Raw genomic sequence first — 26,278 nt, 5'->3', positions numbered from 1 at the left:
ACTCACCTGTCATATAAATCAGAATTCCCCAAAGTGTGATGTGCAGAGTACTGGCCTGACCCCTTGAGATGATTCATGAGTAAGAGATACATGCTTTCTATTTCAGAGATTTGGATTTCTTTTTACAATCACCTTTTATTTATGGGAAGGGATAGTGGTTTTTACACACAGTCATGCTATCGAGTTTCCTGCTGAACTTAATTCAGCTCAGTAAGTTCAGTAAGTGAAAAACATGAGCCAATTTAAAGACAAGCAGAAAGCAAGGAGTGTATGTATGGCGAAGACCACAAAGGTGATAAGCTAATGACTGATGACCGGTGATCCTGACACAAATCACCTAAAGACCCACCCACCCACACACCCACCTTGGTCCTTGGTTAATTGAGGACAGGTTGGAATCACAAGACAATTTGATTCAGCGGATAAATGTTTACCAAGCGCCTCTGCTGCATCCAGGAGTGAGGATCACACAGTAGCAGCCCAACTTCAGGAAGCTTATCGTTCACTTGCTGGAAAGAACAGGTCTTCATTTGCAGAAACTGCTACAGAATGAGGCAAAACAGTATATATGAGAGGGAAGCAGATGGAGAGCAGTGGGGCCATGGGGACAAGAATAGGGAAAACAGGGAACCCCCCGATTGGCTGGGGTAACACCATAGGTGGGACTCGGGAGGTAGGGAGATCCACTTCAAAGCAAAAGAGCCCTGAAATGTACCTTCCATCACGACCTCACCATCTGGCTCCCCAGGAAGTCACTTCAGGCCCCTGGTGCCATCCCAGAGGCAGAGAAAGCCACCACAGGGCTATGATTCTAAAAGCATGAGAAAAGGAGAGACGCTCCATTGTCATTTTCCAGGCTGCCCTGGGCCCAAGTGGAAGGCTCTTCTGCGGGGCACAGAGAACCTCGGCTCTGTCTGGTCAGGCCTGACTGAAGGCCATTCCTCTAGCCAGCTTCCATGCATTCCCTGCTTTCCTGAGGTGGTGCTCCTCGCTCTCAAACCCCTAAAGCTGCTTGGTGGGTGAGAGACTCGTCTTCCTTCCCAATCTGAAGCTGACTTAGGAATCCAGAGACCAGAGCATTACTGAGCAGGAACAGAGGCAGGTATTCACAACTGCTGCATTTTCCTCTACATCTTGAGGGTTGACACCTTCAGGTGCCTTTTGGTGTCCTGTGATAATACCTGGAGGTGGGACCTTTGCGAGGAACTCAGAATTAGGTGAGGTCATGGAGGTGGGCCCTCAGGATGGGATTGGTGCCCTTATAAGAGACACCAGGGAGCTTGCGCTCATTCTCTCTTCACCACGTGAGGACACAGCAAGAAGGTAGCCACCAGTAAGCTGGGAAGCATGCTCTCACCAGAACCCAGCCATGCTGGCACTCTGAACTCAAGACTTCCAGTTTCCAGAACTGTGAGAAAATACATGTCTGTCATTGAAGCCACCCAATAGCCTGTATTCTGCTGCAGCAGCTGAGCTAACTAGAGATCCATATTCCTTATCCTGGCCATTGGCCCTAAGGCACTGATTTCTTGCCACTGTCCAAACATCACTCACTAGTCTCCAGCCACACCAGCTTCTCTTCAGTTCACTGAACTAGCCAAACTGACTGCCAATCTCAAGGCCTTTGTACTTACCTGCTTCTGCCTGAAAGCAGCCTCTCCTGATCTTTGTATGGCGGTCTTTTTGTGTTATTCAAGTCTTTTGTGTCATTCAAGAAATAATCCCTGTTCAGGGAGCTCACCCCAGACCACCTTCACTGACACAGGCCCTTAGACACTGTGTCCTCTCATTACTTTCTTTGCTGCCTGAGACCAGTGGCTTTGCCCATCTCATTCACCACTATATCCCACAAAGGCCATCACAGCACCTGCCACATCAAAGGTGCTCATCAGATAGCTACTGAATAAATGGCTGAGACACAAGAGTCTGGCCTCCATTGGTCCAGAGACCCAAGCTGTCGGTGGAAAAGGGGAAGGGGCAACACCAGCTGAGGGCACCACCATTAGCTGAGCCTGTGCTCTGAAGTTTCCCAGTCGGAAAGCCAGCTCAAGCAAGCCCTCCTAAGGAAACACGGCCAGTGAAGAACTCAGCAAATGGAGCCTGAGGCTGGCCAAAAGACGGTCACACTCTAAAATATGCATGACCAGATTTTGCGCACCGTGCAAGTTTTATCTTTGACCGTACTTATGGAAACATTATTCAAGAACATCGTGAACACACAAAAATAAATCTTTAAAAATACCATTTGAATGACATACACATACGAATGAAAGATTTTTCTCCTTCTACTATAAGCAGTCCATTAAGGCATTTTTAAAAAGCAAATGTGATAGTTACTGCACACAGTAACCTGCAAATAAAAGCGTACCCAATCACTACCCCCACAGCTGCCCCCAGATGAAACCCACCCCAACCTGACCACCTAGACGCAGCCACTTGAACCAAGGTGGGAGGACGGGCAGCTCACCAACTCTGTTTCCTGCCTTCTGAGGATCTGAGGGTGCCTAAAGCAACAGAAGGTCATAGTTTCTACAGAGACTCAAATGTGGGTCAGAGAGTGGCCATCACTTCCTGCTTTGATCACTGGAGAAAACAATGGTTATTTAGTGCCTCTTCTCTGTCTCTCCTCAGCACCCTCCACATGCCAAGCCTACAGTGAACATCATGTACTTTGATGATGGCATACCCATGCTGCTCACACAGCAGCCCCCTCCGCCCAGCCTCTCCTTTCCTCTGCCTTCCCCTGGGCGCGGTTTTCCCCCTTTTTCCTCACCAATTATCAGCCTTCTTGCTTTAGTTCTGTGTGTCTAATTTATCTTGTTACCCATTTCTTTTGTTTGTAACCTTGGCAAAAAACAAGAAGAATCTGAAAATATTCTTTGGCTTCCTTTTAGATTATAATCTTACCTTTGTTCCTTTCCATTTCTTTCCTTTGAGATCTTTCTTTTAATTTTCTTTCTTTTACTTATTTCTCTTCTTGGTTCTTCTACCTTTTTCAAGGTTTTAAGATCTTAGGGAGAAATATATAAGTATTTTATACACATACATAGGTACTGAATTCCTTTGCCATCAAGCTAACTAAAATCAGTTTGATCAGCATCAAAATGAAAGTTTTTTGCATTATGATCCATAACCCTTATTGTTCATTGGTAGGGACGAAGAAGTGGGTTGTAAATTCCAGAACAAGCATAAAATACAAAGACCTAGGAATTTGAATACTCATGTCCAAATCTGGACTTGGACCCTTCCAGCTGTGAGTGTCTTGGGCAAGAATCTCTGAGTTCAAGGTTTTCATCAGTAAAATGGGAATAATAATTCCATCCTTCCCAAGGTCATAGGTTTAAAGGAGCAGTATATATGAAAGTACTTTCAACCTATGAATAATTCCAGCACAAAACAGTATGGGATCAGGGCCTGGGCTGAACTATGAAATGCCACAAGAGTTGGAAGAACACCAGCCAACCCTTCAATTCACCCCTCCCCCGCTAACCTGGGCTTTCCCTCCCCAAGTCCCAGTTGTGCTAATGGAACTAGGAGGCATTTTGTCATCCGATAACCATGCATGCACACACATCAGATATACACTTAATCTGCTTTGAGTCAGGGACTGTAGTAAGTGCTAAGGATTGAACATGGAACGTGGCAGACAACATCCCCTCCTTCAGGGCACTTATAATTCATTTTTGGTGGGAGAAAGAAAAAGATATGACAAACTATTTAAATAAACAAGGCAGTAACTGGGCAAAGAGCCTGCATTAAGGCCCTATGGCAGGGAAGAGGCTGGCCTATTAGCAGTATAGAAAGATGGTGCTGGAATGTGAGAGTGGCTCCCATGAGGCCTTAAAACCAGCAGGGCCAGATTTTGCAGTGCCGTCCAGCCCATGGTCAGGAGTACGAAACTGATTCTGAGGAGGCCTCTAGAGTTAAACAACTGAGTGGTATGATTTGGTTTGGAGTTTATTTTTGTTGGTTGGTTCTGTTTGGTTTTTCTTCAATCTGGCTACAGTGCAGAGAATTTGGCCTGGAAAGAGTACTGGTGAGTAAAGGAGAAGCAGAAGACCAGGTGGTCAATCCCACAACAGTATACAAGGCACAGATGACCCTGATGGTAGTAATGGAGGGAGGTGAACAGAATCACATGTATTTTGCAGTCAGAAATAAGATTCTGTGATAAATTCCACATAGAAGCAAGAAGCTAGGAGAAAATGACTCATTTTCATATCCAAGATGACTCCTGGGCAGGGAGGGGTTTGCTGGAGCAATCAGACATGTGGTGATGGCACAGACAAGATATCGTGGATGAGATGGGGAGGGACATGGGGCAGGTGCAGGAGGGGAATAGTCATTGAGAGGCCTCAACTGCCATTATCTTCCCCAGTTACTCATCCGTGCACAAGATAGTTAGCTGGCCACTTTGTCCCCCACGAGCTTCTCAAAACCATCTCTTCCTTTTCCTCTCCAATTTGCCACTTCATTTCTCAGTGTGTTCCTTCCTCAGAGGTCTCCACCTCCAATCCATCTGCTGCACCCACACTAGCCCCACACCTCAGGACTTCCTGGAATGGGGGGAATAATGAGCTTGCCTCTATTGCTTAAGACTTTGGCGTTGGGTTTTCCATTACTTGCTGATGGAGGCAGAGACCCCAGGCCCTCGGGGTCTAGCCCTGGTCAATGCACAAGTGTGAGTCCTCTCCTCCACAACATCCCGCCTAGTTTACAACCTGCCTACTCGTCCACGCTCTCGTTCTCTCTCTCTCTCTCTCTCTCTCTCTCTCTCTCTCTCTCTCTCCTGATGTACACCAAGAAAGCCATATGAAGATATAACCAGGAAGCAGTTCTCACCAGGAACCCAACCATGCTGGCACGCCGATCTCAGACTTCAAACCTCCAGAATGGTGAGAAATAAATGCCTGTTTGTAAGTGACGTGGTCAATGGTATTCTGCTACAACAGCCCCAATGGGCTAAGATAATCAGGTTCTAAAGTTTTCAAACAAAGTGAAAATCCTGAGTGGTTAAAACTAAATCCTGTCTACAATACACTAAAACAGAGTATTTCATGCTATGTGTCCAGTACACTAATTCTCACCCCCAGTGAACTTTGAAAAGCACTGAGTTCCACTACAGGGGAGAGTAAACTGAGAGGCTACGTGACAATGTCTCTTGTTCAAACCATCTGCTTTAAAACAATCATCAATCCCTACTGGTAAGCATGCTTGGGAAGGTGGGATGGGGAAACGGTTGGGAGTGGAGGGATACTATTACAGTCACTCCTGCTTGCCTAAGGGGGTTTGCTTGATTTTTTTTAATTAATATTTTGCCTCAGTGACCTTAACCCCCAGTACACCAGGAAAAAACTGTCAGCTTCGTTTACCATCAGGGTCCAATGGACCCTTTTTATTTTTATGAGTAAGTTATGGAAGTAGTAATAAAAGGATGGTATTTAAAACTTTATCATAAAAAAATAAATAAATAAATAAATAAATAAAAATTAAAAAAATAAATAAAAAACTTTATCATAAAATTTAGGGTGCCTGGGGTAGCTCAGCTGGTTAAGCATCCAACTCTCAATTTCGGCTCAGGTCATGATCTCGGGGTAATGAGATTAAACCCCATTAAGCTCCGTGCTGGGTGCGGTACCTGCTTGTGATTCTCCCTCTGCTCCTCCCCCACCCTGTGCATAAGTAAGCCCATCACATGTGTCTCACTCTCTCTCTCAAAAAATTAAAGTTTTTTTTAAATCCTTATTACAAAATTTAATGGTTTAAATATAGCAAATTTCCATTCCCTTTTTTCTGACTTTGAAGATATATAAACTCAAAATGCATAATGTCCTCTACATGCAACTAACTGTTCATCAGCTGGTATGCAGGAACTTGGGACAGATCCATCTTATCAATACTGATTCCAGATCTTAAGAAAATCTCCAATAAGTTCTAGCTTATCGTTAGTTCTGGTTCTTCTTTCACTGACATAACAAAACCTGCTACTTTTCAAACCTCTGATGGCTCATAAGTTTGTTAAAAAGATGAGCATCTTCCTTTCCCCACACTTGCAAAGCATTTTTAAGCTGGGTAAATACCAGCAAGAACTAGTCCAATAATTTTTTCCCACTTCTATATCATCTATTTCCTTTTAACTGCCTTTGTAAACACATCTGAATTCATCATTTGTCCCCTGCAAATTGTGTCAGGAACGCAAGAGGTAAAAAGAATGCTAGCCCCCATTCTTTTAGCAAAACAGGATGGTTCAGGTTCTTGTTGCAAAATATCAAGTGATGAAATCATTCCTGATGAATGACTAAGTGGATGAGAATATAATCATAGTTTCTCTTTGTCCTCAGAAAGATACTGTTTATTCATCGATTCAGAAGTTTGAGAAAAATTCATCCAGATTATTATCTCATAAAACTCATTGTCTGAGATTGTGCTTATAAAAGCAACTTTACTAGCATTAGCAGAGTCAACAGCACTGCTGGCCCTTCTGATGTGTCTACCTACAATAAAACATTTTCCTTTGTTGATTTTCTTCTCTTACCATTTGTGCAGGAAATGAAAACTTCTGGATTCCCAGTTGGATGCGATGAAAAGAACAAATATGGTGTCTTCCATCTTCTTCTAGACCTTCTTGAAAGATGATGTAATGTGCTAAGGAATGTAATAAGATGACAGAAAGGTGATGCAGCAGTGATGGTTTATTTCACTGTTGTATCGTCCTTCTAGGTGGTGATTCTATCTTCCATTTTCTTATTATTTTAAGTGTTTTTAGCATAGAATAATTAAAAATAACTTATGGGTAATGATGACATAATTCCTAGGATAATAAAATGGAAAATGTTTCAAGAAATAAGAAAAATAAGATCACCAAGATCCCATGAGCTACCTTAGATTTATAAATGGTTCTAATTGGTCCCATGCGGCAAATTCAAGAGAGAATGAGCTTTCTTCTGTTTTTGTTAAAAAGTAAATACTTTCTTTGATCTTTGGAAGATTTCTTTAAAAAGAACAGAAGTCACAAAACATGAACCTTTACAAATATTTAGAACTGCTTAAAAAAAAAAAAAAAGCTCAGAAACCAAAACTAGGTCCAACGAACCTTGATTGTACAGACAGTTAAATCACATTTATAGATTTGGTTGTTCCACAAAGACTTTCAAAATCTGGCCCACTGGAAAATTGCCCTACAAAAAGACTCTTTCTTCACCCACTTGAAATCCATTGGTTCTCATCAAAGTTGAAACCCAGCCAAGAGAACTCTACAGTTCTCCAACACCAGGTACACTCACCTCTGGGTTCCACCACCACTCCTCATGGAGACTAAGTAGCCTTTCGCCTGGGATGCTTTCTCCTGGAGTTCGTCTTGGCACACAATGAGAAAGCAAAAATGATGACCCAAGGAAAATAGAGAGGACTTCCGGAATACTATTCAGGCTTCAAAGCAAGGCACCAACAAAACTCAGACCACAATCAGACATCCGACATATACCGCTTCATATTCTTTCCAGTAAATGAATTTATGGTGAGGAAGACAATGTTTCTATTTTCTGGTGATTTTTAAAAACTCTTTTTTATCTTTTGTGTTTCCAGTCAATACAAACTATGACTATTAATCTATGACACAGAGGAAATGTCCAATTCACAAAAGCAATGTGTTCCAAATCTTTGGGAGCTGGTTGTCTTGGGAACTCAGAATATATTTTCCTTCAATAAATAACATCATAAATGATGGTGAGGTTTCCAAGCCAGCCCCACAAGAGCCTTAACTCATAACGTTGTTGAAACATTGTACTTTCACGGTAAAAATTAGTAGAAAGCAATTTTGTTGAAGTCCTAACAAACAAACCCAAATACTGAAGACATATTCTCCTTTATCCCGAATTCTATTTAATGTAACAACCCCTTCAGTGAAAAAAAAGACAAGGGAAAAGATGGAGAATTTCTAGGGAGAGACTTCCTCTTTCAAGAATTTTAAAGGTCGATAGCAGCAGTTTGCTATTTTGTCTGCCCATATTTTCCTTCATAGGGGCAGGAGGCAAAGAAGCCAGAATGAGGGTAGATTTGGGGCTCGCATAGCAAGATAGCAAAGGATGGGGGAGGAAAAGCAAAAAAGTTTAAAAGAGATTTCCTTGAAGAGGCAACTAAAGCTGTTGTTACGAGGAGACTGCCTAAATGAGCATGAATTGATTTACCAAGGAAACTGAAAAGAGGGCAGAAGACCCAATATTAGTGCCCCAAGCCCTTGAGTCTGGAAGAGTCCACTCTGTGGTCAGACAGTTCCCTCTCTGACCATGAGGTGGTGCCATCAGCCCAGACAGGCAGCTCCAAGGGGGCGGGGTGTGCAGTAGGAGGAGCTCTCCACGTGGAAGCCACGTTTTCCACTCAGGCTCTGGAACTCATGGAAAGCCTGAATGAGACTACCTCATCACCTAATGACCGTTCCCATCCTCCACCGCCCCACCTGCGCACCTGAGCAAGAACACTTCTGTCCTGCAGCGCATGGCAACTCACATCAAGATTCCAACTAATGACTTCCCATTCTTCTCTTCCACCTCCTCCTTCACCACGTCAGCACTGGGCCCCTGGCGTTAACTAGTTCCAAAGGGGAGTCCAGTCTAAGAGCATGCTGGAGTCTCATCCTTAAACACCATTGCAATGACGGAACAAGAACCTGAGCACAGATTTGTCCCAAAGGCCTTGACAGTGGGGCCCCAGACACCCTCTCCAGTTTTCTCTCCCACTTTCACACCAACCTGAGAAACCCCTATTTCTGAGACAAATCCCACAGTATCTCATCCATTCATTTACTCCTGCTGGTCCTCCCTCCTGTGAGGCCCTCTCTCTTTTCCTTACCTCTACTTGTCAGTATCCTCTCCTACTGCTCAGAGTCTACCCCAAATATCCTCCCCCAAACTGCTCAGTAAGTGTTTAACTGAATTTAACTGGTGAATCAGAGAGGAAAATGTGGGTCCTGAGCATCAACCACAGACGCCCTGGGATGTCACCAGGCAGGCCTGCCTCATAGTTCCTACCCCTGGTTGGGTCTTAAACTGAGGAGGGTCCATCCAGCCAGACTCCCTGCTGAACCTTGGGACACCACCATCTGGTCTGTCCTTGCTCCTCCCAAGTCCCAGTTCCCATCTAGGGTGGACTCAGGTCTAGAGGGACACCAAAAGCCACAAACTTGGTGTGTGGCACCATGTCTGTTCTCAATTCATGTTAGCTTTGTAATAATAAGATCATGAGTGTCCCCTCCCTACCCCTACTCTCATCAGCCACAATCTGCCAAACAAAGCTGGAGTTCTAGACCCAGAAGAATAAGGGGAACGGTTACAACAAAGTCACCAGTCTGCTCTTCCCTCCCAGCTCCCAGCCAAAGCCCCAGGGCCTGGGATAATTGTCCCAGCAAACTGCCTACTAGTTCTGCAGAATTTCTTCAACCCTGATGGGACTGAACGGGGATGCTCATTCTTCTCTGGCCTGGAGATGAAACCTTTAAGAATGAGTACCTGTACTTGCAATACCTCAAAATCTAGCTACTACTTTTCTCTTCCTTCTAAAGAGGCAGTTGGCTTGGGTGAGAGACAGGAATGTCCCCTGTGAGCAAATAGCCTCAAGATGAGGTTTTGAATAATGCAGGTCCCCTAGGGGCAGCCCCAGGGCTTCATGGCACCAGGCAATGCCTAGTCAAAGACCTTCACCCGCCTACCTTGCTGTCCCAGGTGCCCTCCGAGCCTTCTGTTAAGTAGACTCACAATGTCAGCATCCAGCAAAGGTGGGCTTGCTCCTGCCCCCTGAACCCTCCTATTTCTGTTGTTCAAAGAACCAAGTGACCAGACACCTTTTATAATGCCAATATTGCTCGTGTTCTCACCTACAAAAGAGGTTTCATGGAAAGAAGGCTGACCCCGGAAATTCAGGGGCTTTCGGAGTTCAGTAAGAGGCCAGAATGCCCCTGTTTGTTTGTTATGTTTTGTCTTTCAAGGGTCTACAGGAGAGTGTTTTTCATAAAGTAATAAAGGAAGCTAAGTTAACTATGCAAACAAAAGCAGGGTGGGAAATTCAAACCACCCATTTTAATGTACTGGTACCCCACCTCCTTCCACAAGAGATCAGAGGCTGCAAGAAGTAGTGGTTATTGTAATCCTGGGCATGGGCGCTCGGTTTCTTGTCAGGGCTGCAGACTCAAACCTTCAAAGGGACCATTTATTGGTCGGGCGGGGACGGGGGACTGCCCTCTCCGAAGGCGCCCTCCCCACCCCCTCCTCTTGGACTCCCGACTCAGGGCCGCTCCAAGCGCAGGACAGCTGTGCCCAGCGGCGGCCACCCCGGCCTCCCGCCTCCGCCTTGCCTGCGCCCGAGTGCTACCAGGACCCTGGGAGGGAAGCTGCGGAGGCCCAACGGCGGCGGCCGGAGGACGACCTGGCCCCAGCGTCGCCGCACCCCCTCCCCCAGCTGTCACGTGGCGGCCCCAACGAGGCGCGCGGTGCGTCCCGCCGCAGAGACCCGGGGCCGCGTCGCCGCGGGCACAGGGTGATGAAAGCTCGCGGCGCCTTACCGCGGAGGGCGCGGGCAGGCGGCGGGGCGGGGGTGGGGGCCGGTACCCGAGCTCACCTGCTCTCCGGGAGGAGGGTGGGGACGGCGGGGGAGGGGCGAGAGGCGGGGGCGGGGGAGGGGCGAGCCGGGGGCGTGCGTGCGGCGGGGCGCTCGGCCGCGGCGCTCCGGTCCCCGCCCCCCCCCCCAGCCGCGCGAGCCCCGGAGCTGCGCCGTCGGACTGACGGTGCCCAGAGCAGTTCCTGTCCCCGGCCCGGCCCGGCGCCGGGGAGACGTGAGCGTGCACACGTACACACACAGCGGGGGAAGAGGCGCTCCGAGCGGCGCCCAACTTTCTCCCAGCTTCCGCGGGCGGGCGAGTGGGGGGTGGAGGGGAGCAGCCGGGGCGACGGAGTCCCGGCCGGGCTTGGGGAGGAAGCTGCAACAAGAAGGAAGAGATGGAGAGAATTTCCCTGGGTTTGGCTTGGGGGTTTGGTTTTGGTTTTGGTTTTGGTTTTTTTACCCATGTCCGTCGATGACTGGCGTGTAAAGGGAACCCGGAGCGGGGCGGCGAGTAGCGCCCTGGGAAGATGGAAGAGCGTGTTTGGAGACGCGTAAAGTTGCCTTTCAAGCTCGGACCTCTGGGGCAAGCGATGCGCCGCGGCGGGCTGACTCCGGGCTGCCTGGGCCTCCCTGCCAGCCGCCTGGAAATGATGCAAGTCCAGTCGGTCACCTGGATCCCTGCGGCCCAGCCCGGAATCCGTGTGGATTGGGGGAAGGGCGAGGAACCGGCACACTAGGTGTTGCACGGCCCACCAAATCGGGAGGGAGATGGGGCAGTTCCTCAGGCCAAGTCCTGTCTGATGCTTCTCTCGTCTCAGTTTGAGAGGGTTTTGTTTTTGTTTTGTTTTGTTTTGTTTTTCCTAAATGCAAAGCGTCACAAAGCCAGGAATTCCCATTTATGCTCCGCTTGCCCCCAGCGTCGCGGTGCCCGGGAAACTCCCAATCTGTCGAGGCTCGGGGCTTAGGAGCTCACTGAATTCCAAGGGACAGAAAGAGGAAACTTTCCCAGCACGTTGCGGGTGTGATGCGAGCCAAGGGCCCGGGGGCGGGGGGCTTGGGGGGAGCGCCGTCCCAGCGCGGACCGTGTCCTCCCGCCCTTCTCGAGCTGCAGTCCGAGCTGGCATTCGCTTTTATTTTTTAAAGTGCGTTCGGCCATTGCCCTGGAAAACCCGCTCACACACACTCATACACGCACGCAAACGCGCGGCCGCCGCCAGGTCGGCAACTTTGTGGGGCGCCCCCGCGGAGCTCCGCTTCCCCGCGTAGTAGTTGGGCGCAGGCCCCGCCTCCCAGCCGTGTTGTCAAACGGGCCGGGGTCTCGGATTGGTCCAGCCGCTGGGACAACACCTGCTCGACTCCTTCATTCAAGTGACACCAGAGCTTCCAGGGATATTTGAGGCACCATCCCTGCCATTGCCCGGCACTCGCGGCGCTGCTAACGGCCTGGTCACATGCTCTCCAGAGAGCTACGGGAGGGCGCTGGGTAACCTCTATCCGAGCTGCGGCCGCGAGGAGGAGGGAAACGGCGAGCGAGGAGGAAGAGTGGGAGGAGGAGGGGAAGCGGCCAAGGAGGAGGAAGAGGAGGAGGGGAACACAAAGAATCCAGGTCTCCGGACGGGAGGTTTACACCAAGAACCATGTGTGCTGAGCGGCTGGGCCAGTTCGTGACCCTGGCTTTGGTGTTGGCCACCTTCGACCTGGCGCGGGGGACCGACGCCACCAACCCGCCGGAGGGTCCCCAAGACAGGGGCTCCCAGCAGAAAGGCCGCCTGTCCCTGCAGAACACAGGTAAGTGCGAGCGCCCCCGCGGCGGGGAGCAGCTGGGGGACGACACCGCGCACTCACGCAGCGCGCCCCGGGACCGAGAGCCCGGGACCGAGAGCCCACCTAGGGCCGCGCAAACTCTTGGGGTGGCGCGGGACGTGCAGAGGAAAGCTCGAGGCCAGGCGAGACGCGGTCGGCGCCGGGCTCCGCGCGCCGGGAATCCGCACGTGCCGGCAGGGTGATGAAATGGCAGGGGTAGGACTTGTTGCTGTCCTCCCCGGGGTCGAGGGTAAACGAGGCAGCGCCCGGCAGGGCCGGTGCCGGTGCCGGAGCCCCCGGTCTGGTTCAGAGCTCCGCGCTCCATCCTGGCCGGCCCGCGGGAGCCAAGGAGGGTCCCCGGGGCCGGCCTGCGCCCCGTGCCCGGAGAACTTCTCTTCCCAGCCGGCGGGCTGCGACAGGACCGCGTTCCCCCTCCTCAGAAGATGCCCGACATCCAAGAACTTTGTAAGCGAGACCGACTGCGTTGCGAACTTTCCGCTCGGGGGCATTGCTTTCCGGGGAGGGGTCGGGGGGGTGGCGCAGAGCGTCCCTCTGAGGTGCCGCCGCCTTTTCCCTCTCCAGAGCAGGTCGGCAGGCGCAGAAATGGTGACACGCACGGCCCGAACCGTGCGCGGCTGCTGCTCAGCCGGCTCGCCGCTCGCCGGCAAGCTGCCGAGCAGAGCCGGGCGTGCAGGGCACGGGGCTGGCCCTTTGCCCAGCTCCTGGGAGAGAAAGAAAATCTGCCTAGAGCTCCTACGCTCGGCGCCTCCCCCCCCCCCGCCTTATTTGGGGGCCTGAAACCCAGCGTGCGTGCGCTCACCGCACGAGCAGGAATGCACGAGTGCCCATTAGGGACGCCGGGAGCGAGGGAACCGCGGCCCTGCGCGCTCCTGCCCGGCGCGCCGGGGCCGCGCGTGGGATCATCCGGAAGCCTCCCGCCTCCACGCGCCAGCGCTCGCGCCCCCAGCCCGCGCGGGGCTCATCCTAGGACCTGCGCCCACCCTTCCCCCTCTCCAGTGCTGTGCCTGAGAACTGAACGTGATTCTCGGTAGTTGGTGACCTCAACAAATACACGCCCCTCATTCTCTCGGTAGATTTAATCTGAATGCGGATTACCTACTCGGACCCCGCCCTTCTTCCAAAATATACTTTTCTGATGTAATTTTGTGGTTGGCTTAAATCTGTAAATGGGCGGGGGGGGGGGGATGTGCAGGAGAGAGGCTATTGCAAGCGGCAGCCTGACAGTTAACTCCCTCAGTCTGTCCTTTTGGAGAGATGAATTAGGGCCACCTTCTGCGAAGGAGGGCAGCAAACTCTCAAGTCTTGGGTCTCGGGAATTTCTAGGGGATTAAGTGATATCTCACACTGGGTCTCTATTTAAAAGGAGCCTCTAACTTCGACGATTGCGTTTCCGCAGGCTAGCCCCCATCTGACTCGATTCCCGAGCCTGCTCCCAACCGCAGCTTCCCTAGCCTGGTATTTTTAATGCTGATGGTTTGGAGGCGCTGCCTTAATAGGAATTTTGTTTTGATTTTTAGGTGTTGAATCATAAAGCTGAATTGAAACTGCTTTTTGGACGCTTGAATTTGGGGGTCAGGAAGGAAATGCTTGTGATTTAGTAGCAGCAGCGTTGGGTTCCAAGTAGAGAAGGGTATTTAATTGATGAAGTGCAGAAGGGGGAGACCAAACTAATCATTTAAAATATCTTACTTGTGTCTGTGGGTTTAGAAAGCTGAAATAGCTTCTGCTTTCAAACTAAGTATTTCCACAAAGACTTGAAGAAGATGGGAAGAGGAAAAATGGAGTGCTCAGACCAAACTTCTGATTGTGATTTTTGTAAACGTAGGTTTGGCTGATTTCTTTACAGATACGGTATTTACCAATACTGACATTTTCATAAATAGATTGAATGATGACATTTTCTTGCCCTGGCTTTTTAGATCCTGGAATAGTCATTTCTAACTTAATCTTTTTTAATTTACTTTTAGTCATTACTAACTTTTATTTCAGCCGACCTCCCTGCATTCCCCAGCGTGGCTGAGAATTTTGTATATATTTGTATGTAATTCTCATTTTAGCGGAAATCCAACACTGTTTGGTCAACGCTGGCGATGTGGGGTGTGGTGTGTTTGAATGTTTCGAGAACAACTCTTGTGAGATTCGAGGCTTACATGGGATTTGCATGACTTTTCTACACAACGCTGGAAAATTTGATGCCCAGGTAAAAAAACACATAGAGCACAAAATGTTTTAGGTTGGCATAGCATGATTGAAATGTTCACTGGAAGGACTTGTGTAGCTAAGGTGTCCTCAGCTGATCTTCGTGGCATGTTTTAGCATTTGCAAGAGACATTTTTGGTGGACAGCAGGATACCAGTCTCTCCCCACTCCACTCACAGGGTTCTGCTCTACAGAACTGTCATATAGGTGAAATCCTTCTCCACTCTTAAGCTGTGTCTACACAGGCAGAGTGGGATGGAGAGCAAGTAGAACAATCATCTAAGGATTCTTAGCAGAGAACACAAAAGTCATAACAAATAATAAACGTCTTGTAAGGGGAGACACACTATGTCTGGCCTCTGAGAACTCAGTCTGCAAGGTCCATCCCATTAGAAACGGTAGGTCTGGAGTGAGGAAAGGATAGGGACTCCAATTATACATTCCAAGACCTGTTTTCACCAACTAGGGAAGAATAAATGAGACACAAACTTCATAGAAACACATCATCTCCAATGGGTATGTGAGCAGGCAACATGGATAATTCAGGGCCTCCAGAATAACAGAATTATTCCTCCTAAGTAGCACACCCTCCTCTCCCAACCTGAAAATCATGAATGAGTCCTGTTCTATAGAGTCCTCTTAATAATGCCTGACCCACTCCAGCTACCCCAGAGTCACAGAGTGAAAAAAGCCTAGCTGTTTCTTGGAGCAGGGCAAGAACCTAACAAGCCATCCTCTGGTTCCAGTGCTGACAATTCAGATATATGGCAGGTGGCATTAGGCTCACCTCTTCATGGTCTCCCAGCCTATATATGTATTACGAAGCCCCCTATTGTTTTATCTCATCAACTTCCTTTCCCATTTCATTGGGGAGTGGGGATACGTTGGATGAGGCCAACAGTTATGGTGTGACTTATGAATGCCACCCATCACCATCTACTGACATCCTGTAGAGAGCCTGACAAAGCAATGCCTGGGAACCAGAGAGGGATGCGGCAGGACTGGCAGCCTACCCTGCAGAGGATGTGGGGTGGCAGGAGGGGAAACAGAAACCAGAGAAGGAAAGAGGAGAACATTTGAACTCCTCGAAGCTCCCTAATAAAGCATCCCTCTGGATTAACTGGAATTAAGAAACATAATAGGAAATCCGGAGGAAAGATGTGTTTCTCAGGACGACCCCACAGTATGTCAGGGAAGAATATCAAATTCTTGCTGCAGCCCTCGAATAAATTATCTTCTTTTTTCTCTCAACCAACAGGAGTATGTTCTCAAGTGAGAAGCATCCCTCTCAAGCTGGTTCCCAGCATGTGACTACTTCATAAACTGGCATGCCCTACCTTCCATCCTATTTGGCTCCCCCTGGAAAATCTGAGCAAAAGGGGCCTTTGGGAGGTGGTTTTTCAGCGACCAGACACTATCTGTAGACATTTCAGTTGCTTCTAAAAGGAAGAACTGAATTAAATGTGCTGGCTAGCTTCCCACTTCCAACCTAAGCCCATTTTCTTTCTCCACTCAGTTACTTCCAGGCCTATCTAAAAACAGAGGGGTGACCTCTCCAACAACAGCTTGTTTCTATAGTAATGGGGGATGTAGGGATCCTTGAGTAGGTATCCCACAATGCCTCTGTGTCCTGAGAGGTTGATAAGGGAGCGAAAGCCCCAGCCTGCCTCCACACCACCAACAGCTGTCTCCTTTCTAGGATAAGAACAATCTAATGGGGTTGCCAGGAAAGAGAACTGTGGGCCAGATGTATGCCTGGCTGCCTTAGCCACTCAGAGGCAGGGAGTGTGGGGGAGGGGCTGTCAGTTGGGCAGTTCAGACTCCAGATGCTGCCAGGCAGTGTGCCAGGCGGGCCTTTTAGAGGCAATAATCCTAACAGTTTAAAGGAGTCGAATCGTTTTCAAAAAGGAAAAGAATGCTCCTCCTTGAAGGATAGGAGGAGACATGAGTATGGGTTGGGGGCGGTGGGAGGCAGTGAGGCAGAAGAAGGAGGCACAGATAGCACTCAGTCTTGATGTCACTTGCGGAGTCAGAGGAAAAAGCAATGATGTGAGACTTGGATAAGCAGGCACCTTCTAGTTGGGAAAAACTCTTGCTGGGAACTCTGGACTTACATCTGGCCAGATTCCCCTCATGTTCCAGAAAAGTTGCCACCAAGCAGCCAACACTGGGCTGCCTAGAGGACAGATGGCCACAGAAGCCCCAGGACAAAGGAAACCAGTACAGCAGCTGGGGAGGAAGGAGGCAGATTTGTTAGTCTCCTAAAGTAACATCCTTTTTGCCCAGATGCCAGAGGCATCATGTCACTCAACGTACCTCCTGATGTAGTATCAGCCTGTCACCTGCATGGACCAACCATCAGTTTGAGGCAGGGCCTTGGGACTCAGTTGTCAAACAAAAATCCTGTGTAAGCCCAAGAGGGATAAACGTCTGAGCCTCTAACCAGGACTTGTCTTTTCTGCCCCTTCTTTCTCTCCTCTGTCCTCTGTGTTCTCAGGGCAAATCATTCATCAAAGATGCCTTGAAATGTAAGGCCCACGCTCTGCGGCATCGATTTGGCTGCATAAGCAGGAAGTGCCCAGCCATTAAGGAAATGGTGTTCCAGTTACAACGGGAATGCTACCTCAAACACGATCTGTGCTCTGCTGCCCAGGAGAACACCCGGGTCATGGTAGAGATGATCCACTTCAAGGACTTACTGCTGCACGAGTGAGTGCTGCCCCACAGGGGCTCGTGGGAAGGAGGGGCCCACTGCAACAGGCTGGTGTTGGAGGAATTTGAGAGGCTTGTTTTTGGAGGCTGGTCTCCGGTCTATCTCAGAAAGCTGCACTGACTCCCTTGGGAGTCCCTTTCCTGCTGACCTTCGGGAAAAGCGAGAGAAATTTCCACCATTGATTTCAAAAGCATAAGCAACAGAAACAGAAAATGTTTTACTAAAGCATGAAATGTGTAGGATTCAGAAATACACTTCACCTTCCCCTTGGCCCAGATCCCAGCAGGTCCGAGTGTTCCAAATGGCTGTGTTGGTGCCCCAACAGGCAGCTGAGAGCTAATAACATTGGTTGAGCATTTACTCAGTGCCAGGCATCATGCTCCGTGCTCCACATGAATCTTTTACCAGAGCCTCATAGCAGCCCTGTACAGGTAGGTACCATCCTCATCTCCATTTTACAGATCACAAAACTGAGATTCGCTGAAGTACAGGTCATACAGACAATGAGAGGCAAAGCCAGGCTCGGAGCCAAGCAGTCTGGCTCTAGAGGCTTAAATGCCAAAAGCTGAGAGCAATAGCCTTTTTTTTCCTCCATGGCCCTCCTTTCCCTCAGAAGGTCCAGTTCACCTCCTCTAACACATTAATACCCTCCCAGAGAAAACTCAAGATTAATGTCAAAAATTTTAATCAGCTAAACACCTTTTTGCCAAAGTGGGGAAATACGAACTTACTTATCCAAAGATTTGCAATTCAGTATAAGCCTAGGACATCTTATTCCTTAAAAAAAAAAAAAAATCCCATCTGTAAGATCCTAAACTTTGCAAAGTGATAAAGTGTGTGGTACTCAGTTGCTCCTAACATGAAGCATGGGCGGTAAGTCACGATAGCTCCTTCCTCAAAGACTTGAGAGCAGGAAGCAGGCCACTAGCTAAGCAGACCAATACGAGTCCCTGCCAGCTTGATGGCACCATTGGTCTTCACACAGTGACTCACTGGGCCAAATCAGTACAATCTTAGGAAACCTTGCTCCTTAGTTGGTACCATGGCCTTCCCCCAGCTATGCCACTGAGCAGGCTCCTCCCTACCCCCCCAACCCCCCCCCCACATACACACAATGCTTAGATCACAGAGGACTACAACCATCACCCGCCACTTTCCACTAGGATATGAGAGTCTAGGTATCTTGAAACCCCCCTGTGCAGGGAATTTTAAAATTTGCCGTGAATCTCTGCAGGCAGCTCTTGTCTTCTCCTTAGTCACACGAATACCCAATAAAATAGTTATTACTCTTCCAAACAGCTGTTTGGAAACAGAGCAACAGCTTCAACAACAATAATAATGATATTAGCTATCATTTTGTGAGTGGGCCAAGCCCTTGGCCAGGGACTTTGCCCAGACAATCTCATTTATCATTCCCAACAGGGCAGCAAGGTAGAGACTACTATCCCCACCCAAGAGAGGAGGAAAGGGAAGCTAAGAGGTTCAAGTTCTGGCTCTGAGGTGTGATCCCTACTTTCCAGCTTGGGAACTGGCAATATATATGACTGTGCTGGTTATCAGGAATAGAAACCTCCTTCCTCCTGACAGGCTCTCTCCCTACTAGACCTGCTAAAGGTTCACTGGCCCCCAGATATAGCAGGAGTTCTTCCCTTTTCTCAAATACACCCCCATTACACAAGGAAAGCAATATAAAATTCCCTTCCTTCGAGCCACCCCTGGAAGAGGCAGATGCCCCATGGCTGAGAGACTCCCCAGTCCACTGTCACCCACTCTAGATAGTTTGTTGGCCTCAAAAATGGATGAAGGGCATGAGTTTATAAGTCAGTACTACATTCGTGGAGTATAAGAAGATTTTGTCTTTTCTAAGATTAGAGAAAAGTCGTCTTTGAGAAAACCAAATGTTTTGGAGGTTCTTATGCCCCTCCCCAGCATTAAAGCCCTGTTGCTTTTCTGGTGCCTCCTCCATGGACCATGGGCCATGTGATTTTTACTTCCAAAGGCCTTCTCACATCATTTAGAATTAATACATAGCCCTCCACCCCAGCCCAATCTGGGAATGCAGGTGGCTCACCCCATACATTTGCATGGGTCTCTTTTAAGAGCACTCACTATCTTCTTTCCTCTCGCTGAGCCAGCACCTCTAGGCAGTGGGTCTCGCCTAACCTCACTCCCCACTGAACTCCACTACCTTCCTTCTGAAGCTGTGAGTATGCAGTGCACCAACTCAAACTTCAAGCCAAATTAACGGAGTTGTTCTTTATCTTCACTGATTTGGCACAAAGGATCCCATCAGTCCCCAAATATCAAGAAGACCATTTAAGAATGTGTGGCATTGGTCACAGATAAGAAAATGAGAACCAATTTGCTTTTCCCTTTAGAAAAGAAGAAATCACAGTCACTCCAGAATCCACATCCCCCCATTCCTCAACCCAATTCCTATCCACCCCAAAACAGTCATGTTTGGTTAAAGTCGCTCCCTTCAAACTCTCTACTTCCCTCCATTCCTTCCCGCCCCACTTTCCCCATATCAACTGCCTTGGCTACCACACACCCTGTCACTGGGTGCTGGCAGCCTCCAGGCACGTCCCCCTCCAAGTATTTTTAAAAATCTTTTAGCCTTGCTGACACCCAGTTGAGAAAGCTGGGCTTTGTCATTAGACACGGGCTGAGCTTGCAGCCTGAGAAGGCACCATGCCAGCTCAAAACACGGCTTAGATTAACACACACCCCTCCCCATGGCTCGCAGCTTTCTCCTCGGGAGACAGCGCCAAAGGCAGGAGAGAGTGTGGGCTAGTCCAGCCTTCTCAGATCCGCCTTGGGGTTCTGAAAGCTCATCTGGCAGGCAGACTGCCCTGGCAAAGGAGGCCAGGAGGCAGTCCATACATTCCCAGGAAAGCCCCCTCACCTTACTCTGGGGAAAGAAACTCAAAGAAGACCATCAGGCTAGTCCCAGAAAGATAGATTCTCAGCCCCTGCAATTTGCTCATCTAGCCTCAGAGGGTGGCAGGTACAAATCAGGCACTAAAATCCTGATGCTGCTGTAGCAGATAAGACTCCATGACCTAGAACTCCCTGAGGCAGGCAGTTGCTAGTTGTCAAACGGTGGAAGGAAACAAATATGCATGCGGCATTTCTTCTGTGTCACCCCATGGCCCCCAGTCTCACCCCGAGAAGTATTATCACTGTCCTTGTCACTGTTAGGGGCCTGTCTTAGAGAGTTTAAGCACCCTGTCCATCAGCCATGCACAGACTCTCTGACTCCAAAGGCATCAAGTAGGCCTTAAAAGGCAGCTTGATCTCTATCAGCCAGAACATTCCTCTTCTCTGCTCTCAGCCGAGCTCTAGGCCTTCCCAGCCCAGAAGCTTCCAAAAACGACTTTCTCCTCTCCCTGCACCACCCGCCCCCCAGCCATCTCCATTTTTACATCTATGACACGAGGATAGTTCAACTACAACTTGAGGACTAATTCATAAAAATGGCAGTGAACTACTTCACAAGTCCTAAAACACAATCTGCGCTTCGTGCCTAGCAACTGCCAACTCGCAAAGAGAAGAGTAAGTGGGCTAACATGCAGTCACCCAAGTGGCCCAGGCTGACAGAGTAAAAAAGTCTTGCTCCTTCTTATAAATGATCTCATGTCCCAGAGTGATTTCCGTGCTCAAGGTGATGGCCCAGGGCTGCAACGCACATGGTCAGATATATCCAGAAACTTCGCTAGCCAAGGACTGCTGGAGAATGCTGGTTAGCCACATGAAACATTCCGTACCCTCCTTGGGGATTTTAGAAGGCCCATGAGACATAAGAAGGGCTCAGTGAGTGGGCCACAAGAGACCATTGCCGGGGACACCTCTTACTAGATGGGCCCATAAAAATAAGGCAAACTGTTCCCGCCTTCTACACACAACTCCCACCCCTTTGTTGGCATGACATGGTCATTCTTCCTAGAGCACTTTTCCTACAGAACAACCCAGGGCAGCTGGATGGCCTGAGCAATGCTCGCCCCTCCAGAACTGAGTGTTTATTTCACAGATTGCTGGCACTCATTCCAACATAGGCCCCTCCCTGCCAGTCCTCACCTCCAGTCCTAGGCAAGCCCAGACTGAAAGAACAGAGATGCTGAGATAGCCACTCCCCCTCTTCAACCGTGAATACCCGGAAGAGGAAGAACTCTCCACTGCAAGTGACATCCCAGGGTGGCAGTGGTCAGCCTCTCACCTTCTCCACCTATTCCAGACTCCTCCAGGTACACAGGAAGTGCATCCAGTACCTTCCAAAAACACTCTTCTCCATCATGAGCCTAAACCAGGGGCAAACACAGACATGGGGCAATGGTTCCTCGGGAGCCTCACTTAGAGAAGACTTAACCGGGGAGAGCAGTCCCAAGGGCAAAGCCAGCTAGCCTCGCTGACGCCACACCGCAAGAGGGCGATGTGGAGCTCCGCAGCCCCGAATCTTTGATGGCCCAGGGCTGCAACACTCATGGTCAGATATATCCAGAAACTTCGCTAGCCAAGGACTGCTGGGGAATGCTGGTTAGCCACGTGAAACATTGGCAAAGACTCCTCCCCCAAAAAGACTCCTCCGTTTGGTATTTCAGACCCTTGCCATTTGCCTATTATTCCACTGGCCCCCAAGACACTTCACTACTCCTCCCACTAAAACCCTCCTAGCTGGCACATCCTAGGCATGCCCAGAGCTCTCCCGCACTCCTTTTGAACATTCGCACAGCTGCCCAACCCGGCATCCTCACCCACTTTCCCCAGAGGTTCTTCCTTTTATCTCTGCACCTGTAAATAATCACTGGCCCTTTTCCCGGTGGTAGGCTCTAGGACCAGCCTCTCTCCAATGCCTGGCACCGAGCCTGGTAGGTAATGGCCATGTAGTAAGTAGTGGTTAAGGCCAGCACTCCATAGGCTATGGATAAAGGCTGGAAGTAATTCCAGAAAGCTCTTTCACCCAACTAAAAACTGAAGCCAGGCATATCTCTTGCCTGGTATCATCACTGCGCTCTGTGGCCCAGTCAAGATTGGTTCCATTCTCCATCTCTCTCTCCCTCTGTCTCTGCTCCCAATCTCTAGACCCTACGTGGACCTGGTGAACCTGCTGTTGACCTGTGGGGAGGAGGTGAAGGAGGCCATCACCCACAGCGTTCAGGCTCAGTGTGAGCAGAACTGGGGAAGCCTGTGCTCCATCTTGAGCTTCTGCACCTCAGCCATCCAGAGGCCCCCCACAGTACCCCCTGAGCGCCAACTCCAAGTGGACAGAGCCAAGCTCTCCAAGACCCACCATGGGGAAGCGGGTCACCACGTCTCAGAGCCCAGTAGTTGGGAGACAGGCCGAGGCACCAAGGGCGAGGGAGGTAGCAAAAGCCACCTGAACGCACATGCCCGGGGCAGAGCGGTCAGCCAAGGGGGCCAGGGAACTTCTGGAAGCAGCGAGTGGGAGGAGGAACCCTCCGAGTATTCCGATATCCGGAGGTGAAACAAAAAGGCCTGGCCGGGAAATCTTTCCTCCACGCCGTCCATTTTCTTCTCTATGGACATTCCAAAACATTTGCCATTAAAGAGGGGGGATGTCACACGCAGGATTTGGTGGGGATTGCGGACTGGATGAAGGTGTGTGCTAGCAGAATGAACAGGTGAGGCAGAGACGGCCAAGGCAGCGGGAGGTCTCAGCTGTTCCCGGCTGTTCCCCAGGGGGGTTCCACTCTTGCACATCCTCAAGTGCAATCGCCTTGCAACTCTGTCTTCTTTCCAACCGCAGAGCCACCGCGGCCTGCAGCGTGCTCTGCTGCGGGGGGAGGTGGGCCGGAGGCGAGGGGCAGGGGTCGGCAGGCGGGACCACGCCCGTGGTGCTGGGCCCCAGGCGGACTGTGGCTTCTGGTGCTGCCCTGGCAGAGGGAGGGTGGCGGGACTCGGGTGCAGGAGTGAACGTGAACACCGCGCTGGGAGACAGAAGGGTGGAGCGGAGACGGGGGCTGTGTGGGTGCTTGGTGCCAAACGAAAGTTCAGTTTCTTGCCTGGGACCTGGAGGTTTGGAGCTGCTTGATGGGGAGGGCAAGGGTTCTAAGTGTAATTTCTGAGCCATTGTTCCATCGGGGGAGGGGGTGGGACCAGTCCAAGGGAGTGGCCCCTGTGTGTCTGTATATTAACCACTGCTTTGAATCTCTACTTCACTTTTTTATTTATCCAGTTACATCTACATATATACCTATCGTCTAAATAAATGGCTTTCAAACAAAGCAACTGGGTCATTAAAACCAGCTCAAAGGAAAAAGAAATAACAGCCCATCTTTTGGGGCTGATTTTTTTTTTCTTTTGAGTGCTATTTTAAAAGGAATCAAAGAGCAATGGAGCCATACATCTGCCTGCCTGCCTGGCATGGGCTCATAGCCACTCAGGGCAAACTACACCCCTGCAGGAAAAGGCACCCATGAGGAGTATATTTGACAGATTTTCTTTGGCATTTTGTTACCTCACTTTGACGCTGAGCCAAGATCGATAAAGTGAGGCACCTGATGTGGCAAGGCCAAGTTGGAAATATGGCTTCTCAGTGTGCCTGATGGAAAGGGGGAGAAGGGAGCAAAGATGGCTGTGATTTCCAGCAGGGAAAGCTGACCTCTTACATAAATGGAGGGGACTGCCAGGAAGCACTGAGGAACAGGATTTTTTCCAGATCCAGATTGGAAATGTAGCAATGAAGAAAGGAGTCAGAGTGGACAAAGGAAAGGCAGGAGGGACAAGACTAAAAATCCAAGGCACAGAGCAACAGGATTGTCACAAAGGGTCAGCGGTAGGGTTTTGTGGTTGTTCAGAATGTTCCACAGTGAGGCCTTTTCTTTCTTTCTTTCCTTCCTACTAGGTTATCACATTAAAGCTTATCCTTTCTTGCAGCCAGTACTCAAATAGAAGGCCAGTATTACAAGGAGTAGACAGGTGTGTTCCGGGCCAGTTCCTCCTAGAGCAGAGGTCAGCAAACTTTTTCTGTAAAGGTCCAGATGTAAACTACACTGTCTTCGTTTGGTGGATCATGTGGTTTCAGACACAAGTGGTCAACTCTGCCGCTGCAGCATGAAAGCAGGCATGCATAGACAACGTGTGACAAACAGGCTTGGCTTCGCTCCAGTAAAACTGTATTTAATAGGTGCCCACCTGGATCTGGCTCTTGGGCCTGAGTTTTCTGACCCCCATTCTACTGAGTTGGCAAAAAAAAAAGTAAGCATCCTCCATTTATATCAGCTTATAGCTCTCCCTCAAAGCAACCTGAGGTGAGAGATAAAGAAGCTGAATTTATCTACTCTAAAATACTTTGTTCCAGGGAATGCCCTTACCCAAAGCCCAGCTAGTATTTATATACCCCACATCCAATTTCATCAGCGCCAGGACATGGTGCTGGAAGCTCATCTCCCCAATCTTTCGTGATCCACATTAGAAAGAAACCATTTGGGTGTAGGGGAAAAGGAGACAAATGCTGGAAGAAGCACCTAGAAAGAGCTGGAGCTGTAGAAAGCAGAAAAGATGGTGCACTTAATCCAGCTCTGCCCTCGGGGGAGGAGGACCGGTGTGTCAGGCTCTGCCATGGGAACCGAACGTAAACCATGGCTGTCTCATGCCATGGGCCACTGCAGCACGTTGACTGTTTTACTTACATCACTCAAAAGCTGAAGCAATAACATTCTCCCGCGTTGCTGGGTCAGCTGTTCATTTGTTCACCGGCTCCTGGGCTGGATGTGTGAAAGGCATCACTTTTATATTTTCCTCAGTGTAAATGTTTTATGTGTTCGCCTACTGATGTGCCATTTGTTGCTTCTATTGTAAATATTTGTCATTTGTATTTATTATCTCAGTGTTTTCCCCTGAGGCATCAAATTGCTTACAATGTTCATTTGAACCCCTTCGCTGATCTCTGTTGTATATTTTTCATACCACTAGTGTGTTGCCTAACAAAAGTCAGGTAGATCTCATTTCATTCTGGTTCTTCATGTTTTGAAGTATACAATAGTATTTATTGCTAAGGTTCTTTGGCTCAAAACGGAGTACAGTCCAAATTCCTGTAAGAGTCGACAGAGGCATTTGTACAATCTAAAATGTAAGCAAAGTAGTAATTAAAAATAGACATTCAACTTGGGCTTCATACTTCATACAAATTTACTCATGAGCCTTCCTTTAAGGAAGGATGTGGATTTCCAAATAAAGATACGGTGTTTATTTTGAGCTTTGCATCTTAACAAGATGACTGAACACCTCTCCTTTGTATCAATAAATAGCCCTGTTATTCTGAAAGGAGAGGACTGACCTAGTACAGCAAAATGCTGACACCTGAAACCAAATAAATGGAAAACACCAGCCCAGAGCTGTAGTCATACTTAGACACACATACACACACAGAAATTTAAACTTGAACCAAATAAAAGGCTTTGCTAGAACAACATGGAAAAACAATGCTACCAGAGCCCATTTCCTAAGGAAGAACAACCTCATCTGATCTCAGAATTGGCACCACGTGAGCTTGCTCAGTCATAATGTCTGTTTCTGTTATGGATTTAGGCAGCAGGACCTGAACATTGTCACATGGCATTATTTTTCTCCCATCATTAATAAAGATTTTAAATAAACAGCTTTCCCTGGAGTAGCATTATTGTCTGGGAGCGCTTTGGACAGTCAATGCATAGAGGGAATGAATGGCTGTGAGCAAGTGAGTGTTTGAGTCCATTTAAAATGCTGGATGCGGGATCCCTGGGTGGCGCAGCGGTTTGGCGCCTGCCTTTGGCTCAGGACGCGATCCTGAAGACCCGGGATCGAATCCCATATCGGGCTCCCGGTGCATGGAGCCTGCTTCTCCCTCTGCCTGTGTCTCTGCCTCTCTCTCTCTCTCTCTCTCTCTGTGTGTGTGTGTGACTATCATAAATAAATAAATTAAAAAAAATTAAACAAAAATAAAAATAAAATAAA

General features: G+C 49.0%; 1 protein-coding gene and 1 long non-coding RNA gene across 2 annotated transcripts; one reads left to right on the top strand and one right to left on the bottom strand.

Annotated features, from left to right (window-relative positions):
* Positions 1 to 443: 443 nt before the first annotated feature.
* On the bottom strand, positions 444 to 6,627 carry LOC129509319 (uncharacterized). Its single transcript, XR_008664336.1, has 3 exons — positions 6,536 to 6,627; positions 2,908 to 3,010; positions 444 to 542 (listed from the first exon to the last, which is right to left on the bottom strand). It is a non-coding gene; the product is annotated as an uncharacterized LOC129509319 (long non-coding RNA).
* A 4,399-nt stretch (positions 6,628 to 11,026) lies between these two features.
* STC2 (stanniocalcin 2) lies at positions 11,027 to 23,568 on the top strand. Its single transcript, XM_055325795.1, has 4 exons — positions 11,027 to 12,378; positions 14,472 to 14,614; positions 17,111 to 17,322; positions 22,406 to 23,568. The coding sequence occupies exons 1-4, from the start codon at positions 12,228 to 12,230 to the stop codon at positions 22,806 to 22,808; spliced, it is 909 nt and encodes a 302-aa protein (XP_055181770.1). The 5' UTR covers positions 11,027 to 12,227; the 3' UTR covers positions 22,809 to 23,568.
* The last annotated feature ends 2,710 nt before the right edge of the window (positions 23,569 to 26,278 follow it).

Source organism: Nyctereutes procyonoides, unplaced genomic scaffold, assembly GCF_905146905.1.
Source record: "Nyctereutes procyonoides isolate TBG_1078 unplaced genomic scaffold, NYPRO_anot_genome, whole genome shotgun sequence".
NCBI classification, from domain to species: domain Eukaryota; kingdom Metazoa; phylum Chordata; class Mammalia; order Carnivora; family Canidae; genus Nyctereutes; species Nyctereutes procyonoides.
The sequence above is the reverse complement of the archived record's forward strand: the minus strand, read 5'-3'. Positions and strand labels throughout refer to the sequence as shown.

What these genes read in the sequence shown, in the direction of transcription:
- STC2 (XM_055325795.1), top strand. Translation starts at nt 12,228, where the DNA reads ATGTGTGCTGAGCGGCTGGGCCAGTTCGTGACCCTGGCTTTGGTGTTG. An exon ending in CTGGAAAATTTGATGCCCAG is followed by an intron (nt 14,615 to 17,110) that starts GTAAAAAAACAC and finishes CTGTGTTCTCAG; the next exon opens with GGCAAATCATTCATCAAAGA. An exon ending in AAGGACTTACTGCTGCACGA is followed by an intron (nt 17,323 to 22,405) that starts GTGAGTGCTGCC and finishes CCCAATCTCTAG; the next exon opens with ACCCTACGTGGACCTGGTGA.